Raw genomic sequence first — 12458 nt, 5'->3', positions numbered from 1 at the left:
ATGCATCTAGCTTATGTTGTGAAACAATATTTTACCACTAAAATGAACATATAAATGTGAATTGGAATCATTATTGTAATGTTAAATAATTATCAGCACAAAGATTTAGAATGATAGATAAGAAACATACCTTAGCTTCCTTTTTTTAAAGATCTAAATGAATGAAGATTGAATGCATATATAGAATATAGGCCATCTTAATTATAATGGGAAAATCCACAATCCCACTTTTCATGATACAGTGTTAGATTCCCTCTTTTCATGATACAACTCCTGGAGACTAGAGAGAGAGATGTGCCTTAGCCTCAGTGAGACCTATCCATGATACAGCTGCTAGAAGTGACCTAGTTATGCCTGATAAGTTGGAAATGGAACATTACAAAAGAGATGGACCTAGTTAAAACACGTACCTTGATTCCTTTTCTTTCCTCTATTTTTTAAATAATCTTCTACCATTATAATAAGTTCCTAATAAGTATGTGACTTTTCCTATTTTGAAGATGGAGATTGGAGATGAATTTGAATTGCCTCCGGTCTCTTCTCCTCAACAACAAGAGGGGGTTATAGCTCAACAAGATGCGGAGGCCACTTCTCAGGAGTAAACAGAAGAAACTCAGACACAGAAGTGAAAGCGATGTGGCCGAGGCAAAAATAAATGCCCATGGGTCACTGCACCATAACTCACATCAATGAGGCGGGTGTGCCAACACAGCCTCAACAAGCTCAGGCGGCATTCCGTAGAGCATACGCCTAATTTGGACGGACAAGGGTCAGGATAACCTACCCAAACTGGAAGGCCGTGCCACAGAGTGAGAAAAACTTCTTGTGGGAAACAATTAAAGCTCAATTAGACTTCCCTAAAGGATGCTCCTTGGAGGACATGGAAAGACAGCAAGGCATGGAAGACCTTCAAGAGCAAGCTATATAACATATATGTGAAGCAGGATCTCGTACCTAATAATATTGCTTATGGGTACTTGGTGGATCAATCGGCAGATTTTGTGATGAGGTGCAAGTCCAAGAAATTTCAGCAACACATTCAGGTTAACAAGACGCGTCAGTCACGCAACACACACCCCCACAAACTCGGCACTGGTGGGTACGCGTGCAAGGAGTTAGACTAGGACAAGGAGGATGAGCAGGCAGCTCGGGAGAACTGCTCCACACAATTTTCATAGATCCCAGAGAGGTGGGCTTAGAACTGGTTTCGAGGAAGGGTTGTACACTCGGTTGATGGTTCTGTCACCTTCAGGAATCAAGAAACCGAGCAAGTGGCTCAAATGATCCTACAATTTTTGGAAGAATCCACTCAAGGATCATTCCAGCCATCTCGAGAAAAAGATATAGTAACCTCAGCTCTGGGGAACAAAGAGCACCCATGTCGCACGTGTGGCATAGGTATTTCCGTTCTATGGAACTTGGGATTTCCTAACGACACCGATTCATATAGGAGCCGAAGGAGAAACAAAACTGAGCGCGAAGCAACTGAGCGTGAACGGATGAGAATGAAGATTGTCCCTGAGGTCAAAGCAAGGATGAAAGAATAGATGGATATGTTTGTAGAAAAGATGGAACAATGAGTCGAGGAGCGAGTACGGGCTATGAGGCAGTAGGATGCAGCCACGACACTTGAATCTCCACTAGCTCGGCACCAGAGCAGCTGTGCATCTGCACCAGATAACACTACAGATAACATGTTTGATCAACATGACTTCCCTATCGGCGGATTTGAAGGTGACCCCCCGTCGATGCCATTCAGAAAGAGGTCCCTAGCGAGAGATACCCCATCGACGATATAGAGGCGGACACCAAATACAAGATCCTACTGCCCACCACTGTTTGCTCCAATAACATCATTGAGGTTGGCATGGGCTTGGCGTTGCCATGTGACGGGGAATAGACGATTCACGAACTCCCGCTACAGTCTGGTTACGCTAGGGTGTCAGTGGACTTGGTGTACACGAATTGCACGTCCCTCCCACTTTCTATTCCCCCAGAGGACGACATCAGGACACTTGGGGAGGCCGTCCACTCCTTCATCCAGTGGCTGAAGTAGTTCATAACACTGGTTGCCCCTCCACTGCCTCTGCAGCCTCTATCTCCAATACGCGACTGTAGCGACTTCTCTTTTTGTCGTGCTCCGCCGAATGTCAAATCTCCTTCTACACCACATGAGCAGCAAAAATTGTCCAGCAAATCTGGCCAACAGTCCGCCAAAATGGCACCTCCCGAAAAGCGCAGAGTCAACAAATAGAAGGACAAGAAGGAGGTAGAAGAAGGACCTCTGTCAAACACCTATGTGGCAAGCCAGCCATTATCGAGCAAGAAAGCGTTAGAGCAATTGGGCTAGGCAAGTATGATTATGCACGACATATACATGAAGAGGTTCCACGAGGAGAAACATCTTTCTCCTTGTTTCAACGCCAAGGGACGAAGGTGCCTTCGGACTGTGGTACGATCTTGGACGGCTGCTGTCCGGGGCAAGGTGTGCCTGCTGCGCTGTGGAGCTGAGCGTGGCAGTCGGCGCCGGGGAGTTCGGCGGCGATGGGGACGGAGAAGGCGCCGGAGCTCTGGAGCTCGCCGATGGCCTTGCTCTCGTACTCGCCGTTGTTATTCTTGCACTTGATCGCCACCTGAAGACCTGTAAATGACCAAACCACAGTTTTCTCAAGCTGGAGAAAAAAAGATGAGCAATTGGATAACCAATCGTAAGATTTTATCAATACTGAGATCTGTTGCAGAGTTGCTACATCATGTTGTCAATAATTGCACAAAAATAAATAGATGAATGTTCGTAACAATAATTAATTGTTCGTGCAAATTTGACTTAAATAATTTTCAGCTAAGATTTTAAATAACAAGGGAGGCGGCCACTATTTCTAGTGATTTGAACCGGTTACCTGTACTTCTAGCGATCCCGGCCTATTAGTAGTAAATTGGCTGGCTTTCGTTTTCAAATTCAAGATTCGATTTGAAATTTCTAGCGAATCTTCATTGCTCCTCACATATAATTTTTGAGCCGGTAAAGGAAACGCGGGTCTCAACGACTTCACCAAGAAAATATATTGCACTGGCGTGCATGCACAAAAGCAAGCCCGCACGTCTCGTACGTACCCATGAAAGCTGCCTCAGCCTTCATGTTCTTCCTCGTGCAGTCGGCGCACCTGGCCAGGCCGACGACGACCGCGCCGCCCCCCGCGTTAGCGACGGCGATCACCATCAGCATGGCGCAGACGCCGATGAGCATCCTTCCTGCCATAGTGCTGAAATAGCTATGTGTTGTGTGGAGGAGATCGACATGGTGCCATGGCTAGCTTTTATAGACGAGACTGCATTGATCACATAGCTCGGCAGCTCCATGGCAGAACTGGAGTGGGTAAGCCAGGCATGCAGCGGCGCCGGTTTTGTAGACGGGAAATCAATTGAATCTCCAAGCCGTCCCAACAAATTAAATTGAATTCAATTTTAGATCCTCATCATGATCTACATTTATATGGTGCCTACGCATGGATCTCAGTAGGTATGTACGTGCGTGCGTACGCGCTAGATCGTCTTGGGTGAAGCACAGCAGCGCATGCGCATGCATGCATGCATGCAAGACCAATTGTAGTTGCGGTTCACTACGTGAAAAACTGACAAAGGAGATATAATTTAGTGACGGCTTATCACATACCTGTCACTTATGTCATCTTTGGTCGGGACCGGGTGTATACCCATCACTTATAACATGGAATATGTGACGGGTAACACGGGTAACAATATTACCCGTCACCTATAACATAAGTGACGGGTAACGATTAAAACCGTCACATATAATCTAGTCATAAGTGACGGTTCTGCTGGTACTAGTTATAAGTGATGGGTCACGATTAAAACCGTCACCTATAATCTGGTCATAAGTGACGGTTCTGCCGGCACAAGTCATAAGTGACAGGTCATGGCACAACCCGTCACTTAAGATGTGGCATTGGTGACGGGTCTCCCTGGTCTAGTAATAAATAATGGGTTGTAATATGATCTGTCACTTATGATTAGTAATTAGTGACGTGTTATATTATCATCTGTCACTTATTACTTACATCTGTTATATAAAACTAGTTGGCAACCACTGTGCAGGCCGAACAGTAGTCAATAGTTCCACGCGATAATTCTGGCGATTTTCTTCGGTTCCACTAGAGACCCTCTAATATTTTGTTAATTTGAAGTTTGAATTGGTGCTAGGTCTTTGAAGGTTTATATCCCCCCTTTCCTTCTCCTCTCATCTCTATTTGGTAGATTTGTTATGCTTTGAGTTATAATCGGTCATTTTGCATCTTTATCCAAAATCTTAGTACAAGTGAGTTGTATTAATGTTAGATTTGGTACTAGATTTGGCCGATCTACTAGCGAGATGCCACAGATCTAGTGTAATTGTTGCAGATTTTAATCGCATGCTTAACCACAAAATTAAGGTCACTATTAATGAAGAATGAATGTTTTTACATTAATTGTAGATGGCGGACAGAAGTTGGATGTACCTCGAGACCTGGACTTGTACGGAGTACCTGAGCGGGGTGAAGCATTTCATAAGTGCTGCCTTGGCGGATATGAAAGATCGTGGTATAACATCAATGTATTGTCCATGTAGCGACTGCGGAAATGAAAAGAAGTTCCTGAAACCAGACAATATCCATGCACACTTAGTCATGCGTGGATTTAAAGAGAATTATACATGTTGGAACAAACATGGCGAAGAAGGCCTTAACGAGGGAGAGATGGATTGGCCCCCCATGCCGACACTATAGATCAAGGACTTACACCCGATGAAATGGATCATGATATAAGGGATGATGACATATTAGGTTTGAATGATAATGATCTTGAGGATTTTGTGGAGAATATGGACCAGATGGTGCGGGATGTTGAGTGGCACGATGAGTATAGCAATGGTGAGTTTGCTAAATTCCAAGAATTTATGCGGGATTCCAAAGCGCCCCTTTATCCCAACTGTAAGGAGAAGTACATGTGGATCTTTGGGAACCTAAAGCTTCTACAGCTGAAGGCAACCCATGGTTGGACTGACAAGAGTTTCGAAGCATTGCTGGATCTGCTAAGGGACATGCTACCGGAGGGAAACTTGGTGCCCGAGGGCATCTACGACGCGAAGAAGATAATTTGTCATTTAGGACTGAAAATAGAAAAAATACATGCATGTAAACAGGATTGTATCTTGTTTCGTGGAGAGTATGCAGAGATGAATCAATGTCCTGTGTGTGAAACCCATCAATATAAGCGTAGAAATGACGGTGGTGATGGGGACGGAGGCAAGAAAAGTAAAAGTGATCCTAGAAAGGTGGTGTGGTATTTTCCTATAATTCCCTATTTGAAGCGTCTGTTTGCCAACAGAAAGGAGGATCAATTGGTGCGTTAGCATATGGAGGGTCATAAGAACGACACAATGATATGGCACCCGGCAGATTCCGCTCAGTGGCGAATTGTTGATTCCATATTTGGTTGATTCACTGAAGAATTGAGAAATATTAGGTTTGCTATAAGCACGGATGACATGAATCCATTTGGTAACATGAGTACCTTACATAGCACCTGGCCTGTTGTTTTGTCGATCTATAACCTTCCACCCTGGCTTTGTAACAAGCGGAAATACATTATGTTGTCGATCTTGATATCAGGACCGAAACAACCTGGCAACGATATAGATGTGTACCTCAGGCCTTTAGTCGATGATCTTAAGAAACTCTGGTCGGAAGGCGTCGAGGTTTGGGATCAGTACAAGCAAGAGTACTTTACTTTGCACGCCATGTTGTTCGTCATCATCAATGATCTGCCTGCACTTCGTAACTTGTAAGGTCAGAGTAAAAGAAAAGGTGAAGCCTGCCCTCATTGCTTAGATGACACATGTAGTCTAAGGTTGAACAACTCAAAGAAAACAGTGTACATGCGGCATCGACGTTTCCTTCCCAGAAAACACCCGTACGGAAACATGGACAAATAGTTCGATGGCACAAGGGAGAAAGCATTACCTCCGAGGCATTTCAGTGGGGAAGATGTCCACAATCAGGTTAAAAATATTAATGTTGTCCTTGGCAAGCAAAATCAATCCTCTAAGGATGATGAATAGTTAGGAATGTGGAACAAGAAATCAATACTATTCGAGCTAGAGTATTGGAAAAAATTAGATGTTCGTTACTCTATCGAGAACATGCATGTAAAGAAGAATATCTGTGAGAGTCTGATCAGTACATTGCTCCAAATGAAGGAAAAAGGAAAGGATCATGAGAACACAGGAGCTGACCTTGAAGAAATGGGCTTAAGGCCGAAGCTCCATGCACAAGATACGGACAAAGGAAAACACCTACCCCCAGCAGCTATCACTCTCTCCAGGAAGGAGAAAAAAGAATTCTGCGAGTTCTTGCACAGTGTGAAAGTTCCCTCCGGTTACTCGTCCAACATCGCAAGACTTGTCTCGGTAAAAGAGCAAAAAATGAATTTTGCTATGATGAAGTACCATGATTGCCATGTGATGATGATGTCACTGCTTGCGGTAGCAATTAGGAACATCCTCCCAATAAAGGTTCACGAGGCTATCCTGAGCCTGTGCTTTTTCTTCAATGCAATCGAACAAAAGGTGCTCGATCCAGACTCGGAGGAGCTAGAAAGAAGACACTTTGAGACTCTATGTATTCTTGAGGTGTATTTTCCACCATCATTTTTCGATATCATGGTACATCTCACTCCTCATGTTGTGAAGGAGATACACTACCTTGGCCCCGTGTTCCTGCATCACATGTTTCCATATGAGAGATATATGGGCATTTTCAAGTTGTACGTAAGAAATTGAGTCTTTCCTGAGGGATGCATCGTGCAGGTTACACGACAGAGGAGGCATTGGAGTGGTCTGTTAATTATATTGACCAAAATAACCCAATTGGCGTGCCTAAGTCTCGCCATGAGGGAGGCTCGCAGGTGTGGGAGTTCTGAGAAAGATGGCAATAACTTCTGATCCGAAGGCTTACGACCAAGCTCATTTCCTCGTGCTGCAACAAATGAGCGAAGTGTGCCGATATGTCGATGAGCACAAGCAGATGCTGCTTGAAGAGAATCCAGGTCAGACTGAAGCTTGGGTTGCGAGGCAACATATGCGAAGGTTTACGACTTGGTTCCGAGATCGAATCAGACAATTGAGTACTCCTACAAGTGCTTTGATAAAAAAATTGGCATCAGGCCCTATATACATAATTATGACATATCAAGGGTACGATATAAACGGATACACATTTTACACGGTTGCCCAAGATGAGTAGAGCATATACCAAAATAGTGATATCCGTATAGAAGCTTATGACAACGACATGCAGAGGGACACAGACTACGGTTAAATAGAGGAGATCTGGGAGCTGAACTACTTGGGATTCAAGGTAGCCCTGTTTCGGTGCCGTTAGGTAAGTGGGGCAAAGGGCGTCACTAATGACAAGTATGGGTTCACTAGCGTTGATCTCACACATGTCGGATACAAGTCTGAACCCTTCGTACTAGCTAAAGATGTTTGCCAAGTCTTTTATGTGACTGACTCAACAAAGAAGAAACACCATGTGGTTCTCGCTGGGAAATGACGCATCGTCGGAGTTGCAAACGTCGTTGATGAGGAGGAGTTCAATCAATTCGATGAAATCCCCCCTTTTGTTACTACAGTCGTGCCACGCCTTTCGCTGATCGAGGAAACTCCATACATCCGCCCCGACCATAACGAAGGGATCCATGTCAAGAAAGCACGAAAATGACGAATTTGAATTTTAGTGTGAAATTTGTAATATTAATGTCAAATTTGTAATATTAATGTCAAATTTGTAATATTAATGTCAAATTTGTAATATTAATGGAAAATTTGACTTTTAAGTTATTTGAATTGTTAATGTTAATGTCAAAATTGAATTTTAAGTGTCAAATTTGAAATTTTAATATTAATGTAAAATTTGAATTTTTACTTCCAATAGGTGATGGGTTATATTAATAATCCGTCACCTTTTACAGTAAATAAGTGACGGATGACATTTATAACCGTCACTTATCACTTGTATGTACAGGCTGAGTCGAAGTAAAAGGTGATGGGTGATATTAATAATCCGTCACCTTTTACACACAATAAGTGACGGTTGACATTTACCACCTGTCACCTATCACTTACATGTACATGTCGAGTAGATGTAAAAGGTGACGGGTAATATTATAACCCGTCACCTTTTACTTACAATAAGTGACGGGTTATAATTATAGGTGACGGGTAATATTATCACCCGTCACCTATGACTGATAAAAGGTGACGGGCAATATTATTACTCGTCACCGATGACTTTTTTGTATATAACTTTGGCTAGCCCCTGCGCGCTCAGTCTTGTTTTGCCTAATTCTTTATGCCTGCTCAGTCGTCCTCCACCCGCCACCACGAGCCGTCGCCGTCCACCCATCGCCATCGTCCCGTCGCCATGCGCTGTCGCCCCCCGACCCCGCCGCTGTCGTGCCGTCGCCCCCCTTGGGTATTCCAATGATTTCCTTTCTTGCCCGTGTTGTACATCCTTTGTCTGTTGCGGCCACTACATTTGTTCTTAGCCATTGAGAATACATGTGGAGCACTTAGTGATCATGCCTAGTTCCTAGTCAGCACAATATAACCTTTGGGCATTAGTTTTCTAATCATATGCAATAAAAAATAAATGTAATCTTATTAAAAATACTTGTGAAGATGAATGTACTGATATTATTTCCATGTAAAAAATCAAAATATTGACATGCATAGTGGTGGTAAAGGATTATAAATGTTTACTATGCACTTTCTAAGCCGACAAGTAAAAGAGAAGGTAGATTTCAGTTTAAAACAATACAAGGCAACACTTGAGGCATGCATGAGAAATGGATGCTGGTAGTCAAGGTTTTGAACATGGAAGAACAAATGCAATTGGTATATGACTAAATGCAATAAAAAGTGTTTAGGAAGTAAATATGACAAATGACTTAGTGTCAACTAAACATAGTTCAGAAAGTATCTGTATATGTCAAGCTCACCTTGCAAAGCATCCATGGCCATAGCAGCTTGAGTAGCATCATCGAAAACATGGGTAGAGGCCCATAATCTTGGTATGTTGTCATTGTACTTCATGCATCAATTTCCCCTTCTTCTTCTCCCTTAGAGAATCATATTGTTATTTCATGAGATAATTAAGGGTTAAAGCATTTCTTGCATGAATGGTATTGTCCAACAGAGAAAACCCAACTAATCCACCGAAGGACATCTTCAAATTGCTTTTAGGTATATCTTGAAATGGGATATTGGTGGACTATTGGTATATCTTCTATTAGTGTTACTTTTCGGTTACTTATATATGTTAGTTGCGTGATAAGGTTCATTAAGTATTAGTTGGAGCTAATGGTGAAATTTGGATCATAATCATTAACCTTGATTCCTTTTCTTTCCTCTAAGAAACCATGGGGAAGAAGAGGACTGTCACCCTAAAAAACCAAAAGCACAGAGGATGCTAGCACTAGAGGCCGCCCCAGCACAATATGGGGCGGATAGGAACCTAAGCCCGCACCCGACGTCCTCCTCCAGCAGCAGCAAAAACCAGTATCACAGCCCGAGCCCTGACCCGTCACTAAATCGGGAGAGCCAACGTCGGGCAAGTGATGAAGAATACAATCCCACCGAAGAGGTATTGATACGAGCGAGTCAATACATTTTATACTTGTTGAATGGAGGAATATTCTTTGTTTATGTCAACTCCCATTTTTTCTCTCTAGATGGCGGCAACGCAGTCTCCAAGCCAGACAGCTGGTAGTGTTGCACGCGCCCGAAAGCCAAGGACACAAACACAATGGCCGACAGACAAGCCTACCGTCACAGGAATCGATGCTGATGGGCTACCTATGGATGAAAAAGCCCTGAAAAGATTTTGGAGGGTCGCAAGGCTCATTGCTCGGGAGAGGGTGCCGATAACGACTAAGTTCAATGACCTCAATGACGAAGCGAAGATGGACTTGTTTAATAATATCATCATGGAATATCTAGAGTACCCTAGAAACATGAGCGAGCGTCAAAAGAACGCCGCGGTCAATACAATAATGAAAGTGATCACGAAACTTCACCGAAGCTTTAAGAGCAAGTTTGTGAATCATTACTTAGCAAAAGGGGCGGCACCCTACGAGAGCTACAAACACCTAAAACCAGAAGATTGGGATGCTTTTGTGCAGATGATGAGCTCAGAGCAGTTCAAGATGAAGAGTGAGAAGAAGAAGTAGCTTCGTGCTAAGAACAAGCATGACCACAGGACCGGCGCAGCATGTTATGCTGGGAAAAGGGCGAAATGACAGGCAGAGGATGAGAAATTAGCCAGAGAAGGCCGCGAGAATCCTTGGAATCAATTCCCGGGATGATCGCGGTCATATTTGTGTGCAAGGGGTGAGCTGTCCGATAGCGGGGAAATCACATTCAGAAACAGCGAAACCCAGGCAGTCGTAGAAAAAGTCAAGGAAAAGGCAGTCGAAGCTAGCCAAGGTTCTTTCACCGGGATCAGGGAAAGTGATGTTCTCACAGTGGCGCTGGGAAACCCGGATCACCCAGGTCGAGTGCGAGGTGTATCAAGTTCCCAGAGCTGGAAATACGGCTTTCCCGAAGACATCGGGATGTACAAGAAGAGGAAGAGGTCGGATGCAGTGGATGTGGATGCATTGACACGGGACATCACTCAGAAAGTTTACTCAAGCATTATGGGGTAGCTTGCAGCAAAGGGAATAGAGATTTCCATGCCACATGATTTTAGCCCTGGAGCTCCAGGGAAGAGTAGCTGCGCCTCCAGGGAGGTCGAGCAACAAGTAGCTGCTACCGAGAGTAAGCTGGATACAATCGACCTGCTAGAAGGGCCCACGTCCTGCAGCCTTGTAATCAGGCCTGGCGGATATCACATCGAGGTTGCAAGGGGCCAGGTGCTTCCAGGCGTCCGTATCTTACATACGGTCCCGATATGTGCAGACTATGTCGTGGTTACAGTGGATATGGTACATAGCAATGCCACTGATCACGTGTTGGAGGTCCCCCCCAATGAGGAAGTCATAACTCTCGGTGAAGCTCTTCATCAAAGGATCCGATGGAAGAGAGGCGACATCTTGGTCTCCAGCGCATCCTAGTCTGGACGAGCTCCAAGTGCACCGCTGCCGCGCCGGTCACCTCCTGAGAAGTCAGCTTCACTGCCTTCTCCTCCCCCAGAGAAGCCGGCTTCATTGCATTCTCCTTCGCATCCGACAGCTTCTCTTTTAGACCCAATACCGTCTCCCCCAGAGAGCCCAAAAAAGAAGAAGGAAAAGGAGGTCGAGAAGAAAGACTCTAAGAAGCCCCTGCCGGAAATGTCGAAGGCCATTGTTCCGGCGAAGTCGAAGTCCATTGTACCGATGAAGAAGTCCATGGATATTGCACTAGTGTGGACTCAGGCCAACACGAAATTCAAATATGGGAAGCCCTTGATGACGGTAGATGAGCTAGCAAGGGCGGGAAAAGCATGTATCGACCTGCATAATTATTACGTAAAGGCTTGTAGAGACAGCAATGATCATTCCATATTTGTACAGTACAAACGACGACACTTCTTAAGTGATGAAGATGGCTACTTCATTGTGGGTTTCAATGACTTATACGACCTATTCAACCTTGATGGTTTGGATGTATCGTTATTACGGGTCTTCACATTGTAAGTCCCATGATACTGGATATTCATTAATTAATACCATTAAGACTTGAATCTAACGGTGTCCTTATATGTAGACACTTGATGAAAGAAACAAGGAAGAACAAGGATCCCATCACATTTCTTGACCCCGAGGCCATTACAATATCGTCATCCAACATCACCCTGACTATGCTGCGAATCATGTGGCCAGGGCAATGCAACAATACTTAAAAGTAAAGTATCTGATGGGCGCCCACAACACCGGTGGCCATTGGATCTTACTTAACATTTGCCTCGAGTGGGACTTGGTGTTCTACGTCGACTCATCAAGACCAACATCTGCAAAAGGCAAATTTAGATCGCATGATTACAGCGTTGTAAAATAACTCCTTGACACATAAGTTTTGCCTGTCTTAGTTCACATATTAAACTTTTCTAACATTCGAATGCTCCATAATCAATCCTTCTTTATGCAGGGCTTTCGACAAGTACCTTCGAGCACAATATGACTACGACGCGAAAGCCGGTCATAGGCTGACACACAAGACCGGGTACGCGGTAAGTGCTACCAAATAAAATACAAAATATTCTTTGTTGCTATTTTTTTTTCTCTTTTCATCTAATAGTAACGTTTCTTTTCAGCAGTGCCACCAACAACCACTGGGCAACACCTGTGGATTCTATGTTGTGTGGAACATGCTCCTCACGCTCCGAGAAAAAAATATCAAATCCCCCGATGTAAGTTCACAA

The 12458-nt window shown here is 44.0% G+C and overlaps 1 protein-coding gene across 1 annotated transcript; it reads right to left on the bottom strand.

Moving 5' to 3' along the window:
• Positions 1-2417: 2417 nt before the first annotated feature.
• LOC133907217 (proline-rich protein 4-like) lies at positions 2418-3259 on the bottom strand. The gene is made up of 2 exons (XM_062349227.1): positions 3115-3259; positions 2418-2641 (listed from the first exon to the last, which is right to left on the bottom strand). The coding sequence occupies exons 1-2, from the start codon at positions 3257-3259 to the stop codon at positions 2418-2420; spliced, it is 369 nt and encodes a 122-aa protein (XP_062205211.1).
• Between the last annotated feature and the right edge of the window lie 9199 nt (positions 3260-12458).

Source organism: Phragmites australis, chromosome 24, assembly GCF_958298935.1.
Source record: "Phragmites australis chromosome 24, lpPhrAust1.1, whole genome shotgun sequence".
Taxonomy (NCBI): domain Eukaryota; kingdom Viridiplantae; phylum Streptophyta; class Magnoliopsida; order Poales; family Poaceae; genus Phragmites; species Phragmites australis.
The sequence above is the reverse complement of the archived record's forward strand: the minus strand, read 5'-3'. Positions and strand labels throughout refer to the sequence as shown.

Bases quoted from the DNA above. Each gene is read 5' to 3' on its own strand.
- LOC133907217 (XM_062349227.1), bottom strand. From the start codon at position 3,259: ATGGCAGGAAGGATGCTCATCGGCGTCTGCGCCATGCTGATGGTGATC. The intron at 2,642-3,114 runs GTACGTACGAGA...GGTCATTTACAG, and splicing joins GGCTGAGGCAGCTTTCATGG to GTCTTCAGGTGGCGATCAAG.